General features: G+C 41.9%; 1 protein-coding gene across 32 annotated transcripts in view; it reads left to right on the top strand.

Annotated features, from left to right (window-relative positions):
- ANK3 (ankyrin 3) overlaps positions 1-18,144 on the top strand; it is a 1,924,186-nt gene that overhangs the window by 1,741,987 nt on the left and 164,055 nt on the right. For all 32 annotated transcript variants that reach the window (XM_078642672.1, XM_078642674.1, XM_078642664.1 and 29 more), the window contains 2 exons: positions 56-267; positions 2,318-2,525. In XM_078642672.1, the coding sequence (XP_078498798.1) occupies positions 56-267; positions 2,318-2,525 (420 nt within the window). The remainder of the gene's footprint in view (positions 1-55; positions 268-2,317; positions 2,526-18,144) is intronic.

Here is an 18,144-nt window from a genome sequence, read left to right as displayed (position 1 = left end):
TAGTTTGATCTGCTTCTCTGGTCTTTTCTTTAAGTGTCATTGTTTTTGCCCACAGAACTGGACAGCCCGGAAGAACTTGAAAAAAAGAGGACATGCAGAATTGTTACAAAGGACTTTCCACAGTACTTTGCTGTGGTCTCCCGAATTAAGCAGGAGAGTAGCCAAATTGGCCCAGAGGGAGGAGTGCTGAGCAGTACGACGGTGCCTCGAGTCCAGGCCTCTTTTCCAGAGGGGGCTTTGACTAAGAAGATCCGAGTAGGGCTTCAGGTAACGCCTCCGCCAGTGGTAGGAAGTAAAAGAAAACACGTGATTTCAGAATTATCACCCAAGTTGAAACAACTATTTGAAGTTCAGCAGTCTGCATGTATGTCTTCCATATCATTCGCATGTATTATATTATCTCAAAAACATGTTCATTATTTTCGAGGTTCAAAGCATTATATGGGACCAGGTAAGTCATACACTAAGATGATATTCGACTAGAATTCATCTTGATAATTTCAATCCTGCAACGAGCAAGTTGCTATACTGTGTTGCAAATATCATTATCCATAAAACAAATAGAGGGTTTAGTCAAGGCTGTTTTAGTTGTCTCCTTGTCCCCGGATCTTGCCAAATTTTCTGAGAAAGCCTTGGCTGGAGTAAACAATCTCTGCGCCACCATGCACCAATACATGCTAATGCAGTAAGACCCGTATTATAAATATGGTGCATTGCCTCACTCTGCGCCATAGTGCACACTTAGGTGGGGCACCAGGTACAGACTGGGACACCGCACCTTAAAACTGTCAATTCCTCTTTCAGCGTGCAAGTCACAGCTTGCGCCTGCATGCTGAACAGCTTTTAGTGAAGGCAAACCAACTGGGTGAAACTGTCAGTCTGGCTTTTAGTGCAGGCAGAGATCATTTATCAGTTTCTAAGCGGAAAGGATACCCCGTCATTCGGCCATAGTGTATTAGAGCTTGGGCATTGTGGGAAGGCATTCCCTCATTTGCGCAAGGCCCCATACAAATCAGCGAATGCTCCTTCAGGAGCACAAAGTTGCATATTGGCATGAGCATAATAGGTATAACTGAAGCGGCCACACAAGCATTTGCGGTTCCTTCTGTAATACCAAAGTGCCCAGGAGGCAGAAACTACTGTTTCACATACCCTTTGTGCAACCAGGCACTTTCTATAATATAACACCAGGTGTCCAGATCTGGAGCCAGTGCACTGCCCCACAACTTACCTTCGGACTACCTAGCCACCAGTAATCCGAAGTCACAAAAAGATTTTGGATACTTGAGTTTACTGTCCAAGCTCTACATTCCAAACAGGCAAGTTTTAGCAGTGAAGGTGAAGGGTGTCTCTAAAACATTACGCATATGTCATTTTATATCATATACTTGGTAATGTTGTGTAATTTATTTTCAGTTTTTTGTGTTTCAATGCGATGTTGTGCAAATACATGGTTGTAAAGTCTAGCTACTTGGATGAAAACTTTTTGAAGGTGTGACTAATTTGAAGTATGCTTCTGAATGATATTTGCAAATGAACAGTCAAACAATCATGTTTTCCACTTCAACCCAATGTCAGAGGAGAGTGTCCAAGAAGCTGGGAAACAATGTATCCATTATTTTGCATATGAAAGAGTAATGTAGATATACCAGCCACCCTCTAAATTATTCTGAAGAATTGGGAGTCTGCTTGTATTTGAACTATGTTTATTGTGTGAACTCTCCTTTCATTTTAGGGCATCCAGTCTAGTCATGAACCTATACTTGGTATACAGATGAGATTTGGTACACTTTCTGTGTACTGTATCATAGTTAAGCTGATAATGCTGGCATGAAGCCTAGACAACAGTGGAAAGCAGTTGGTTCAATACTTTGGAGTCTCTGTGAACAATGCTAATCTTGTTTTATTAAAAGTTTTTGGGTACTGATAAAAGATTATTATTATCGATTAGTGACTGATGATGAACGCCCTCCAGCTCCATGCATTCTTTGAGGCATTAAGTTCTATACTGTCAAAGTAATTGACAGTTGACCATCGCGCATGCAATGAAATTGTAGAGTTTTTATTGGTTCTGTGAAGCTGGTGATTATAGAAGCATAGAAGCTGATATCCCCCACGAAAAGTGACCCAACTATTCAATCTTTGGTGAAACTGAGCTAATACGACATGCGTTAAGCTAAGGAATAATAACTTCCATGATTAACAAAATGGAAAGAAAACGAAAATTGTAACAGAAAAAATTCCAATGTGTCTTAAAATGTGTGTGTCTTGTATAACGCATAACTTAAATAAAGAAACTTTGCTTATGTGTTGACAGGCACAACCGATTCCAGAGGAAGTGGTCAAGAAAGTTCTTGGGAACAGAGCAACGTTTAGCCCCATCGTCACTGTGGAGCCAAGACGGAGGAAGTTCCACAAACCAATAACTATGACGATCCCTATACCGCCACCATCAGGAGAAGGTGTGACCAATGGGTACAAAGGTGACAACACGCCAAGCCTACGTCTTCTATGCAGTATAACAGGTTGGTAAAACTTGAGGTTAATGCAACCTAGAATAAACTAAACATGGTAATAGATGATAGGTTTCTACTCATCTCCTACAGTCAGAAAACCAATTTCTTCTGTTGATTACAATTATAATTTAGAATTGGCTTTTTAATAGGAGGAATGATAGAAAAGCTTTACCTTCAGTGCTGTGGCCTAGGAAGGAAGAGTTTACATCTCACCAGGAGGATTGGGTTTGAGTGCACAACTTGTTTGATACAACCACACTGAATTTAAATCTAGTTGATTGGAAAAAAGAGCCCTTTAGACAGTATCGATGGAGAGTAATGATAAGGAAAATATTACCATAGTTTGTATAGTTTAGTGAAATGTGTAATGTGATTTACTTTTTATCTATGTACCTGTTATTGCTGAAAATGGACAAGGATTTAATGACATGAAAGATGTGAGTCCTTACGCCCAGAGTCAACCATTATACCAGTAAATTTGCTGCGTTCCAAAAGTAACTCACAAATCTAACGTAAACTGACCTTTCTATTTCGAGGTATTAGCACATAACATCTCATGCATCAGCTCATATTACTGATAGAGATCGTGGGTCACCCGACCAACAATTTCACCATATAGGTTTCGGGCCCATAGATTTCAAATCACCATATACATTAATCAGGTGACCTCACAAACCTACCATCAGCAACCCTAATTCCTTCCTATTGTATTCTAATGTACCCGACTTACCATCCACCGTCACGGGTACCTAATGACCATGATAGATCAGGGAGCTAGCTGTAAAAGAAAGGCAGGCAAAATACAAACCCAACTTTAAATAACTTTGATATTCATTAAATGGCCACGGACAACTGAGAAGTTTTAAATATTTTATCTAGAAATCAGTTTCTGAGAGCATTAGGCTTACAGTTAAAAGGCAATCGATAATCAAGATAACAAAAAGAACATAACCATACACGAAAAGTGTAAGGGCAATCATTTAAGTTGTAAATAGTGCGACAGGGAACACGCTAAGTAGACTTAAACTGAAACTCAAGAATAGACATCTATAAATGAGCAAACTTATTGCATGTACTAGAATTATACTATTGGGACGTACTTCATGAAAATGAGTGGAAAATTTGGAATCCTATACATCTATCGAAAGGGTGAGAAGTGGAACAAGCTATAATTCAATTATTATTATTTCAAGAATAGAATTCAGGAGAAACTATAAACCACATCTAAATTCATAAACCGTATGGAGAGAATTGTGCTCTAAAAGGTAGGGTAACATAGGAACATGCTATGAAAAATGCAATGGTCATTCATATAGTAGATTGCGAAAAACATGGAAATTATAACATGTGCAAAGGTATGTCTTTATTGAAGCAAAGACAGAAAATAGAAAGGTGCAGTATAGAGTTCTCAGCCCTATCTATATATTTACCTAGAATGGTGTGAAAACCCACCCTGGCCACGGATCAGTCAAGGACAGGAAATACCCCAAGGAATAGCAGTCATCAATGGGACAGCAGGTGCAGAATGGACACCCCAGGACAGGACAGGAAACCCAGATTAGGATCAGGACAGGACCACCAAGGCACGACCAGCACCCACAGATTGGAAGCAACGCCTGCGCTCCACCCTCTCTGCAGCTATCAGTCAGAACCCCGATTGGGTTTGCGAACTCACCAGCAAAGTGCTCCGCCAGCACTTAAGGTTTAGTAAAACCTTTAAAGTCTAAGGTCAAATTCGGACAGAGTGCTCCGCAGCGCTCTGTTTTCAGTCACCTATGGAGTGCGTTGGGTCAGTGACAGGTCAGCTATTCAGACAAGTCGGACAATTTCTCTAGCTGAACCTAGGCTAGATATACTGTTTTGGGGTCAGTGTACCACCCCCCAATGTTGCAAAGTGTCAGAATCCACAATTTCGATTGGTCCCAAAGTAGGCTAGGTTAACACACCAATCAGAACAGACTATTGTAAGCCCAAATTTACATTCTAGGGATCCGCCTAGCAGGATTGGGGTTCCCACGAAAAGTATCACAGAATACAATGAAGAATTACATTTGTTACAAACGAAGAACAAATTCTGCTCCATCCTCCTAGGTCAGAGGTGGCTTTCGCAGGAGCATCTTGACTGTGGCTGCCAGCTGGCTGAGTTCCACTGCTCAAGGACATTTCTCCCTGGCTGCGTGACATGCGCAGAAGGGACCGTCAGAATGGTTCTCGTCACAGTCAGACCCCCCAGTTATCGTGGTACATGAAAAGTAAGCGAAAACAAATTAAAACATAGAAATAAATGAATATACTACACATCATGATTGTATACTTATGGTTTATCACTATAAAAATATACTATGCAGGTTTATATTAGTGCAATACACAATAACACGAGAGCATCTGCACGAGCTTCACCAAGTTAATACATAAGCAGCCATCTTGTGGCTATTACGCATGCGCACCCTTTCCCTCCAGAATTACAACTACGTCACGTCACATGAGTGTGACTAACGCATGCGCAGAAGCAATATTCCAAACGGCGGCCATTTTAAGGACACAGATTAATCGTATTAGTAAAACACATAGGCAAGCATCACTAAGATACACACGCATTCAAAAATAAAGGAAAATTAGTACAACATACAATTTTGTTACCGGGTTATAACAGATTCGAGGTTCATGACTCAAGCAAGTCGCGTAATATGCGAAATCTTGCTCTATCAATCCCCTCTTTGATGATATTTACTATCATCACAAACAAAAATGGAACCAGATGCCAACTTTTCTCACACCTTATGCATCTCAATATCTTCCAACAAGCGATTCAATTTCTCTTTCACATCTTTGCTAGGGTGAGAATTTTTCACCTTTTTGTAAATCTGATTATTCATTTCTTCCAATTCAAGCTCATCCACACTCCGTTTCACACCCCTTCTATTCACAGTGTATTTCTTTGTGTGTTTGCGACATTTGCAACAGACAAATATGAGAAAGATTAGGATCCCTATCACTCCAATTGGCATCAGCACCTTGAACAATAAACTTCTACCTAAATTAGCAAACCAATGACCTACATTGGAGAGACCATCAACAAGTCTCTTCCAGGCACTGTCAACCTCCAGTGGTTTGAGTTCCTTTTCCAAATTAGTAATGTTTTTCACATATCTTTTGATCTGTACACTTTTGTCCGGTATGTAAGTGCAACAATGTTGCGCCTTCAGCATCCGGCAGACTCCGCCCTCTTTTGCTAATAAGGTGTCAAGCGCAAGTCTGTTCTGCAAAACCATTGATCTGATCGCAACCATTTCAGTATTGACCAGCAAGAATCCATGAGCTGTGTCCGTAGACAGCACATCCACTATTGTGGACAATTTGCAAATTCTGTATCAGTGCACTAAAAATACTACCCATTATTTCACCTACGCTTTCTCTTCTACTACGCACTAAGCCATTAGTGTTTTTATTGCTTCCAGCAATTTCTTTCACATGGTATATTTTCGGGAAAACAATGCCAAAGTAGCAGCTTCCATACCAGTGATCCGGCAATTTGAAAATAAGCCTTGTTTCCACATATATATAATAAATTCCGGGAAACACAGGTTCTGACCCATTTTTGAAACCCCAACCTCCAATTACCTTGTAATTGTGTTCACATTGACTGGAACCAATGAAAATGTTATTATAATAACTAGTCTTCTCGCGGTGAAGGCAGAGTTTCCCTTTCCTTTCGAAATCCAGCAACAAAGCAGGACCACTCCCACCATTTGAGGTGCCTTCCATGTTTTCAGCCCATTTAGGAGTTTTCTGTCTTTTGTCATTAGCTTTTCTTTGGAAACTCTCCCTTCTTTTCTCTGCCATGTTTAAAAATATTTTTTCTTGTTCATGTAATGAACAGGTCAAGTTATCCCTGTGTGCTTCATTTAAGTCTATAGTACCTATTGTCAGAAAGTATTCTCCCATATAACGTGTAACGTCACTTTTAGTATGTACAGGATTCAGATTTCCACGTATAGGAAGTTCAGAAAATATTACGTCTGAATTAGAATAGTAATACTGTAACGGTCCTCTTTTGTAAAATAAACTAGCTAAAATGCTACAGGAAATCCCATAGGTCAAAGGTAGGTGATGATAAGTCACGCCTTCAGCTACAGAAGTAGGTAGCTTCATGCAGACATAGCAGTCTTCTATTTCCATAGTTTCTACATAGTGCACTAAAAGATTAGCGAAAACATTTAACTGTGTCTGGTTTCTAACTCCATGATAATGTAGTCCTTCCTCATCTGCTGCTTCTAAGTCTCGTTTTGTTTGTCTGAGTGCTTTTTCACATCTTTCTACACTTCGTGTTGTCAGTTCTTCAATGTCAGTAGTCACAGTCTGAGTAGGGTCAATATTAGTATTTTTGCTTACCATATAAGGAATAAAAACTGTTAGTCCTATCCAAATTATTATCACTATAACTATGCTACATATACATACTCGGCAGCATGTTTTGCAACAACTGCGTCTAGGTCTTCCATTCACGTTTGAATCAGACATTTTCGTTCAGAAGAAGATTTCTCAACCCCTCTTTGTAACTCTGCACAGGTAGCTTACTCGTGCAAATTCAGGTTAATTCGTCTTCCTCTTCTGTAGACTGATCAGCAATCGGTTCTCCGTCACTTTCGTCAGTTATATCAAGATCCTCAAAATCCTCCAAAATTAAAAATGTCCTTTCAGGATTTTGGTATTTTTCGTTCAGTCTTTTTATTCGATCACTCCTTCTTTTGGAGCTTTCTCCAGTTTGTTCTGTAATTCGAGGATTTTTCCTTCTTTCTGCAAGTTTTTCTTCTACTGTTTTTATTCTCAGTCTCAGTTTCTTAATATATCCTGGTTCAATATTTTTCTTTTTCTTGAGTCTTTTAGCTGGCACTGTGATTTGGCTTTCTTCTAATACTCTTTTATTTTCGTTTGTTTGTGGCACTTCTATCTCTGTCTCTTCCCTTCCTGTCTGACTAGTTCCAGGTCTTGTATCTATTTCTTCTGCCTGGTTACTAAGCTGGCCTGGTTCAGGGGAATTTTTGTTTTGGCTTTCGAATGTCTCTATTTCTGAGTCCTGAACACGTTCTTCTATTTCTATCTGATCCTGTTCAAGCACTTCGATCTCTTGATTTTCTTCTGCTCGAACTTTTGTACTAGTTCTAGTCTGTCCCTTTTCAGTTTCAGGAGTTTGTGGAGGTGTGTCAATCACCTGTTCTGTCCCTGTCTGACCTTCCTCTTCTTCCTCAGATTTGACGTGAATCTCAATGATCTGAGGGTCTTCGCCTATCTCTTCCTCTCTATTCCACTCTCTATCTTCCTGGGTTCGCTCTCTTGTTCTGATTGGGTCTTCAGTCAAGTCGATTAAGGGTATCCAATCATCTGGACTGGTGCTCGGTTGTTCGTCATCAGCTACATCAGGACCAACGTCTGCAGACTCCTCAGCTGTACAACCTTCGGCTCCAGGTTCCTCGTCTGGAACTACTTTCTGTGTATGGCTGGCATGGATCCACTTGGGAACGCCTGCACACTTCACTGCTGTCGTGGTCACCAGTATTATTTGGCGCTTTTCTCCCCACCTCGGTGCAAGGCAACTCGAACGAGTATGCTTCTTGATTCTAACCCAGTCACCAGGAACCAACTTGTGGACTGGAGTTGTCGGGTTTGCGACGGCGTCTTCCCCAATATGGCGAGAGATAGAACGCACTTGGTCACCCAGTTGCTTGCAGAACTCAAATACCAAATCATCAGTAATGCTTAACAGTTTGTATCCTGGTACCCATGCTTGTCTCATCACTCTTCCCATCAGGATCTCATGGGGGCTCAAGCCTGTTTTTCGGTCTGGAATACTTCTGAGTCCCATCAGTACAAGAGGCAAGGCAGTTATCCAGTTCATGCCAGTAGAGTCACACATTTTCGCTAATCTCGATTTTATAGTGCCATTTATTTGCTCTACTACTCCAGAAGCCTCTGGACGATATGCACAGTGCAGCTTTTGTGTGATTCCAAATGCTTTACAGAGCTGATCGATTACCTCATTCTGAAAATGTTTTCCTCTATCTGATTCAATAGTGACTGGAACCCCGAACCTAGGTATTGGTTCTCGTAGTAATATTTTGGCTACGGTTATGGCATCATTCTGTGTGGCAGGGTAAGCTTCCACCCATTTTGAAAACAGGCAGACAATGACAAGGACATACCTTTTTCCCTCACAGCGAGGCATGGTAATGAAGTCAATCTGTATTCTCACAAAGGGACCCCCTGATTTTCCAATTTTCCCCAGTTCAACTACTGTTCTTTTACCAGGGTTGAACTGCTGACATGTTAAGCACCTCTGGCAGAGTGATTCCGCTACCTTCCTGAACTTCGGATTATACCAGGTCTGCTGAAACACCAGAACCATGGCATCCCTACCAGTGTGTGAATTTCCATGTATCAATCTGGCCATAGAGGCAAGCAGGTGTCTAGGTAACACAGGCATACCATTTGGGCCCACAATGACACAATCCTCACTTCTTGGTCGACAACCAAGTTTTCTCCACCTTTCTTGCTATTTCATTGGCGTAGCATGATGCCAATCTCTCACCTCATCCCAGGTAGGCACTTTTCAAACACCATAAGTTGGCAGCTGTTTCCAGTCCCTCCCAGTTTGATATTTATGGACATGCGATCTTTAGCACACTGTTTTGCCACTTGATCAGCAAAATCATTTCCCAAAGATACAGCGTCAAGGCCTTTCTTATGGGCAACACATTTGACCACTGCTAATTCCTTTGGTAATTGGATTGCTTCCAGTAAATTTTGTACAACCCTCCCATTCCGAATGGGGGTACCTGATGAAGTCAGGAATTCTCTTTGTAGCCATAATTGGCCAAAGTCATGCACAACCCCATAACAGTACTGACTGTCAGTATACCCTGTTATTCTTTTGTCTTTTCCCAATTTGCAAGCTCTTATCAATGCTATCAATTCGGCTACTTGTGCAGACTTTACTCCAAATAAACATGATGCTTCTTTAATGCCGTTTAAAGAGACTACAGCATAAGCAGCGCTTAGGCCTACAAGTTCGTGTCTCATACATGAGCCATCCACAAAGAACTCCTCATCATGTACAGGCAAAGGGGCTTCCTTAATGTCTGGGCGGGGTTTAGTACTGAATTCTGTCAGGTCAATGCAGTCATGCTCGTTCTCTCCTTCATCTTCTACAATCATTGAGTCAGGGAGTAGGGTGGCTGGGTTCAGGATATTACACCGAGTAATAACTACATTTGCAGCACCCACGAGAATCCTCTCGTATTTAGTCAGCCGACTAGGAGTGAGATACTGAGTCTTGGTTCGGGTCAGTAAAATTACAACTGCATGTGGAACATACACAGTTACAGGATGTCCCATCACAATGGATTCACTCTGCTCTAAGCTCGTGCAAGTGGCAGCTACCGCTTTCAGACACCCAGGTAATCCAGCAGCCACTGGATCCAAAGTGGCAGAAAAATATGCCACTGGGCGCCTAATCAACCCATGCTCCTGGGTTAAGACTGACAATGCACAATTGTCTCGTGTGTCACAGAACAGGGCAAACTCCTTAGAATAGTCAGGCATGCCTAAAGCAGGGGCTGTACACAGACAATCTCGTAATTTGGTAAATGCTGTTAAGCTTTCATCATCCCATTCAACTGGGTCCTTTGCTCCTTTCTTTGTCATTTTTTTCAAAGGCTTTGCTAGGACTGCGAATCCCACAATCCATTGCCTGCAATAGCCTACAACCCCAAGGAACATTCTGATCTCTTTCTGAGTACGGGGTAACTGCATCTTTTGAATTATTCTGACTCTCTCTGAAGTGACTTTTCGGATGCCTTTTTCTATCTGGTGCCCCAGATATTTCACTGATTTTGAACAGAACTGCAATTTTTCAGGGGCCTCTTTATGTCCCTTTTCACCTAAGTGATTCAATAAGGCAATGGTGTCAATCACACAGTCCCTATGACTTTTAGACGCCACCAAGAGGTCGTCAATATACTGCACCAAAACAGACTTTCCAGGTAAGACTAAAGATTCAAGGCACTTTTTCAGGATCTGATTAAAGATAGATGGACTTCGGTGTACCCTTGGGGGACCCTATTCCAAACGTACACGTGACTATTGAAAGCAAATGAGAAAAGAAATTTGCTGTCTGGATGCAATGGGATTGAAAAGAATGCTTGACACAGGTCTATCACAGTGAACCACTCAGCATCCCAAGGAATCTGATACAGGATCACTGCGGGGTTCGGGACAATAGGACAGCAAGGAACAACGATCTTGTTTACCTTTCTCAGGTCCTGCACTACTCTGTACTTGCCACTAGGTTTCTTAATTCCAATTATGGGGGAATTACACGGGCTGTTCATCACTTCCTGTATGATGTTTGCTTCTAGCAATTTCTGTATTTCAATGGCAACTCCTGCTCTCACTTCAGCGCTCATTCTGTAAGGCTTGGTATTGGGGTAAACTGCATTTTCTTTCATGGCTATTTGTATGGGATCTACATTTGCCATTAATCCTACATCCTTTCCTGTAAAGTCCCATACTTCTGGTTTCACTGTCTGTTGAAGTTCTTCAGGTAAGTCTTGTATAGTCATTCGTTTAATTTCTGAGTCAGGTCTGATTAACATTAATTTGTAGATGCCATCTTCGTCTGGGGTCTGAATTTCGACGCCCTTTGGTGTGCAAAAGATAGTACAGTTCATTTTGCACAACAAATCACGTCCCAGTAAGTTTACTGGACTAGTGTCACAAACGACAAATCTATGCATTTCTTTAAAGTTCCCTATTGTAATCTCCATGGGCTCAGTAACTGGGGTACTTATCAATTGATTAGATACACCTACTACCTGGATTGCTTCTCCCGAGAGGAGTAGGTTTGGAACGTCCGCTGTTCTCACAGTAGAACGGGTAGCACCAGTATCCAACAGAAAGGTGACATCATTTCCACAACCTTTCCTTCAATGTATGGTCCTGACTGGTCTACCGGCAAGGAGGCGCCAAGTACACACTCCTTGTCCTCCCCTCTCAGGCCCCGTCAGTACTGGTCGTCACAGAGAAAAGTGTCATTTAACAAATACTGCGAAGTTGCTGCATTTCTGTTCTCATTGCCTCCCCAGATCTCTATGTCGTCACCCTGCGGTGATTTTCCCTTAAAATTAGGTTTTGGCGCTCGGGGCACTTGGATTGTTTTTACCTGCTGCTGGGTCTTTCTTGGTTTTTCATTCTGCGTCTGTGGAATTAAATCAGGGGTTTGGGTATTATCATGCTGTAAATATGGACACTCGTCTCGCCAATGTCCAATTTCCCCGCACTGGTGGCAGGGAAATGTCTTTTTAGCTTCTTCTCTGCTCATTTTTACTTTGGGCTTTCCCCCACCCCCAGGGCCTTGATTTTGGGCACTCTTACTCAATTTACTTAATTGCTTTTCCTGTTGTTCTGCGAGCTTTACTTGTGCCCACATCACCTTTTCCTTGAGTGCTTTTTTCTTATCTGCCATCTCGTCCTCACAGTATTTTGCATACCGTAGGACCTCATCTATTTTCTTGGACTGCCAACAAATTTTATTATCTTTCATCCACTGACAAATTTCGGGTCTTAAACCGTTTACAAACCTGTAAATGAAGTGAGTCATATCCTTCATATCGATGTTATCTATGCCACTGTATGTTTTAAACACCTGTAACAGTCTTTCATAAAAGGAGTGCACAGTCTCGTCCCTTTCCTGCGTGGTTCTATCTATTTTTGGCCAATCAGTTTCCTTTGCGGGCACTTTTAGCTTCAAATGTTGAATTACATGTTATTTTCTCATCACTTCTTTAGAGGGTTCCCCTGTTCTAGAGTCCCTCGGGTACTCCTCACTAGGCCAAGCTATGGCTATTTTACACTCGGTCCATAAGTCTACCGGAACCACAATATCAAAGAACCCATCCAAATCTTTCCACAGGCATTTTTGAACCTTTACAAACCTTTCCACCTGCCTGTACCAGTCCACAGGCTTCTCTCGTAACTTTGGGAAATCATTTGTAAAGGACACAATATCCTGTCTGGACCATGGAACATGTACGTATTTTCCACCTGGCACTTCACGCATAGGACATAACTGTTCTGGTTTATCAGCTTCCTTTAGAACGAATTGAGGAGTCACTTGTTTAGATCTAGCCTCCTCTTTCTTTTTGGCCCACCTGGCTTTCCACCTGTCCACATCTCCCCATTTCTGTAATACTGTCAATAACTCTTTGACCTGTGCCTTCTTCCCTGACATGTTCAGGTTTTCCAGATCCTTGTCTGAGAAATCTGCTCTGTACGGTTTTTGCAAAGGTTTTGATTTCGAGATATCTATTCCCATACTAGCTGCAGTGTCAGTTAGTTTTTCATGGAGTACCCTGGCATTTCCAGTAAGGCTCTTGCAGATGAACAACAGCTCTTCTTCTGAGTAGGTATTTAATCGATCTAATCCTACATTTCCTGCCATAAGTTCTTCTATTTCTACTCTCAGTTTGTAGAGATCTAGAAGTTTCGACTGAAGAGTTTGTTTTTCTAATTCTCGACTCCATCTCTCAATTTCTTCAGGAGTTACTACCGTGACACTCTTAGTACCCGAAGTTGATTCCATTTGAATCTCCCTCGCATTGAAAGGATTATGTCTTTTCTGCATCCTTTTTCCTGGTTCCCTAATGGGCAGATCCATTAGCGACACTTCAGACTCACATTCACTTGTTAAGTCATCTACAATTAAGGGCTCTGATCTAGGTTGGGCTACAACTGGGGTAATAACTGGAGTTCTTGGACTTCCCTGTCGATCCCCATACAATGGAACCACTGGTCCAATAGTAACCGGGATTGTTAAAGACTCAGGACTTGCATTTAACTGAGAAATCCTCTGAATTATTTCAGCTCTCTGCTTAGCTAGTGCCTCTCGTTCTCTGTCCTCCAATATCCTTTCGACTGAATTGTCATGTAATACTTGTGGGGTTAAAGTTGGAGCACAACTCGGGGCAGTGGGAAGTGTCTCTCTGGGTCCTTCGTTATTACTAGGTCTTGGGGGCAAAGTACCTGTGCCTAGGGATCTTGGTTCTTCCTCATATGGAGGGTTTAGGAACGGCATTCCTGAACTGGATGGTCTTGCCTCACCTTCGTAGGGAGATCTAGAGCAAAAGTCTCTTTCACGGGAGTATCTTGCGTCCCCACTAGCTGGCATTCTTGGATAAATATCCCTGGCATCTACGGGACCTAAACTCTCGGTATAGGGAGGTATGAAGCAACCCCCTCCCACACTGGCAGATCTGGCCTCTTCCTGGAGAGGAGGTCTTCGGGAATTATCCCCCTCACTGGAAGGTCTATTTCTTTCATTGTAAGGAGGCGGACTTCTCATAAACAGGTCATCTAATAATTCATCATCCGACTCTCCAATAGGTACCCAATGTTTGCACTTTTCTGTCTTCTTTTCCCCTCCAGGAGGACCACCCACCGGCATCATTGGAAACAGTCCTTCTACAATCATATTCTGTCTCCGTTGTTTCATCTTTTTGTCTCGGGTCTCTTGCTTCAATTTCGGATAAAATTTTGTAAGCCCTTTATCCATTCGGGGCTTATCTCTTTCGAAAGCCTCGATCTCCCATTCTTCTAAAGCTTCGTACTGCGTTAATCTAGGTCTGGGATGTAAATCATTCATTCGGGTTCTTAAATTGAATAGAATTCTGCCGTTAAATGTACCCTCTAACGGAAAAGCCAATACTCCGTCATCTTTCGTGTATTCCACCCAATTTTCCAACCATACACACAAGTGGTACCCTTTATCGAACATCATGAAAGATGCGGGAGTATTCGGTGGCGGAATGACAACACCTTCTCTGGTTCTAATTGGTTTGTCCTTTTTGAAGTAATTCTTTACCTTATTTACAAGGGACAATTTTCTTTTGTTTCCGTACATAATGTCAGTTTTATGACCTTTCCACTGATCGTTCTCAAACCCCAAATGTCGTGGATCAGGTCTAGTATGCGGTCTATACGAATGCCACATACGATTTCTGCGAGTGACTCTGTTTACAAAATCACTTCCAATCCAAATGCGTCTTTTATTTTCGTGCAACCAATAGAGTGCATGGGTTCAAATAATCTCGACCAATGGGTGCGCGGCCTTTCGTGAGACAGTACTCACGCTTCGGCACTCACCCCTCCTTTACAATTCCAGCTCCGCTACACACCCGCTGCGTCTACCAATCCCAGGGCGGCACGGAGTGACGTCAGAGCAGCTTCGCGACTGACTCCCTCCTTCACAAGGTAACGGAAACTTTATTTCTTTCTAAAGTGCTAGTGCTTGGTTATTTAACAACGAATACACATTCGCCATTGTACTCAAGTGTCTAGACAGGAAAGATTTGTTTCACTGCAAGTAAACTCCTTCCGTCTACTTTTCACACACTACGGATAGATCTCTTCTGCCTACCCTTCACACAAGCATTGGAGAACCTGCTACTTCCCTAGACTCATCCACCTTTCCGGGATATATCCAAGTCTAAAGTTTCACCAGCGAGCTCCTTTTGCTTTCACTCAAGCTCCGATGAACCTGCTACTTTTCCGGTGTGACCCTCACTAGGTTATGCCACAATAGGAATTTTGCCAATGAACCTCGTTGCTAACATTTATTCAAACATACATTTAGAAACCCTAGTTAGTGCTTCCAGTTCTACTTAACCTGCACCAACTTTCCTTAAAGCCAGTGACCTCAAAGCAAGTGGATTCTCTTCACCACTCGCTATTCAATTCCCCAGGGATTCCCAACAAACATGTAACAGTAACTTAACGAGTGGGTTAATACATATATCAATACAATAATAAGAAACACAATTTAAAACATTTCATAATTTTTCAAAGCAAACATTTCACGTGGGTGATCAATCCAAGAAAACGTTTATTTTTAGCAGCAATAAAATGTTATCATAAAACTTAGCAGCATCCAACCTATCTAGCTTAACTAGTCCTACCTAACTTTAACTAGTCCCTAACCATTACCTCTGCTACCAGAAAATTACTGATAGAGATCGTGGGTCACCCGACCAACAATTTCACCATATAGGTTTCGGGCCCATAGATTTCAAATCACCATATACATTAATCAGGTGACCTCACAAACCTACCATCAGCAACCCTAATTCCTTCCTATTGTATTCTAATGTACCCGACTTACCATCCACCGTCACGGGTACCTAATGACCATGATAGATCAGGGAGCTAGCTGTAAAAGAAAGGCAGGCAAAATACAAACCCAACTTTAAATAACTTTGATATTCATTAAATGACCACGGACAACTGAGAAGTTTTAAAGGTTTTATCTAGAAATCAGTTTCTGAGAGCATTAGGCTTACAGTTAAAAGGCAATCGATAATCAAGATAACAAAAAGAACATAACCATACAAGAAAAGTGTAAGGGCAATCATTTAAGTTGTAAATAGTGCGACAGGGAACACGCTAAGTAGACTTAAACTGAAACTCAAGAATAGACATCTATAAATGAGCAAACTTATTGCATGTACTAGAATTATACTATTGGGACGTACTTCATGAAAATGAGTGGAAAATTTGGAATCCTATACATCTATTGAAAGGGTGAGAAGTGGAACACGCTATAATTCAATTATTATTATTTCAAGAATAGAATTCAGGAGAAACTATAAACCACATCTAAATTCATAAACCGTATGGAGAGAATTGTGCTCTAAAAGGTAGCGTAACATAGGAACATGCTATGAAAAATGCCATGGTCATTCATATAGTAGATTGCGAAAAACATGGAAATTATAACATGTGCAAAGGTATGTCTTTATTGAAGCAAAGACAGAAAATAGCAAGGTGCAGTATAGAGTTCTCAGCCCTATCTATATATTTACCTAGAATGGTGTGAAAACCAACCCTGGCCACGGATCAGTCAAGGACAGGAAATACCCCAAGGAATAGCAGTCATCAATGGGACAGCAGGTGCAGAATGGACACCCCAGGACAGGACAGGAAACCCAGATTAGGATCAGGACAGGACCACCAAGGCACGACCAGCACCCACAGATTGGAAGCAACGCCTGCGCTCCACCCTCTCTGCAGCTATCAGTCAGAACCCCGATTGGGTTAGCGAACTCCCCAGCAAAGTGCTCCGCCAGCACTTAAGGTTTAGTAAAACCTTTAAAGTCTATGGAGTGCGTTGGGTCAGTGACAGGTCAGCTATTCAGACAAGTCGGACAATTTCTCTAGCTGAACCTAGGCTAGATATACTGTTTTGGGGTCAGTGTACCACCCCCCAATGTTGCAAAGTGTCAGAATCCACAATTTCGATTGGTCCCAAAGTAGGCTAGGTTAACACACCAATCAGAACAGACTATTGTAAGCCCATATTTACATTCTAGGGATCCGCCTAGCAAGATTGGGGTTCCCACGAAAAGTATCACAGAATACAATGAAGAATTACATTTGTTACAAACGAAGAACAAATTCTGCTCCATCCTCCTAGGTCAGAGGTGGCTTTCGCAGGAGCATCTTGACTGTGGCTGCCAGCTGGCTGAGTTCCACTGCTCAAGGACATTTCTCCCTGGCTGCGTGACATGCGCAGAAGGGACCGTCAGAATGGTTCTCGTCACAGTCAGACCCCCCAGTTATCGTGGTACATGAAAAGTAAGCGAAAACAAATTAAAACATAGAAATAAATGAATATACTACACATCATGATTGTATACTTATGGTTTATCACTATAAAAATATACTATGCAGGTTTATATTAGTGCAATACACAATAACACGAGAGCATCTGCACGAGCTTCACCAAGTTAATACATAAGCAGCCATCTTGTGGCTATTACGCATGCGCACCCTTTCCCTCCAGAATTACAACTACGTCACGTCACGTGAGTGTGACTAACGCATGCGCAGAAGCAATATTCCAAACGGCGGCCATTTTAAGGACACAGATTAATCGTATTAGTAAAACACATAGGCAAGCATCACTAAGATACACACGCATTCAAAAATAAAGGAAAATTAGTACAACATACAATTTTGTTACCGGGTTATAACAGATTCGAGGTTCATGACTCAAGCAAGTCGCGTAATATGCGAAAACTTGCTCTATCACTGTCCTCAGTATAGTGGTGTTTGTACACACAAAGATTTAAGTTATATGCTAGGGAACAACGTGATTGTAATAAATGTTATTTCATATTTTGTAGGCATGTGGCATGCATGCACTAGCATACAAAATGATACGGGTGCTTTTTTCTTGTCACTTATCAATTAGTGTTCGGGCATTAATTTAAAAAAAAAAAAAAAAAAAAGAAACAACACTGAGGGTGTTGATGGGAGGAAGCAACATGGAGGGCAGGAGGAAGGAAGACAGAGGGCACGGGTAGAAGCATCACTCCGGCCCGGGTGGGTGAAACAACATGAAGGGAGCTTGCTGCTGTGCTGCAGGCAGTGACACTGCGGAACTCTTGGGCAGACTGCCATGGGTATGCCCACAGCCGCTGTGGATAACACGGGCTGCAGCAGTGGGTCTGGATATGCAGAGGCTGAACGGTGATACTTGCGGAGGTAAAATGGCGGCTACGCGATAGCAACGCCATGC

Source organism: Lissotriton helveticus, chromosome 5_1 (assembly GCF_964261635.1).
Source record: "Lissotriton helveticus chromosome 5_1, aLisHel1.1, whole genome shotgun sequence".
Taxonomy (NCBI): domain Eukaryota; kingdom Metazoa; phylum Chordata; class Amphibia; order Caudata; family Salamandridae; genus Lissotriton; species Lissotriton helveticus.
The sequence above is the reverse complement of the archived record's forward strand: the minus strand, read 5'-3'. Positions and strand labels throughout refer to the sequence as shown.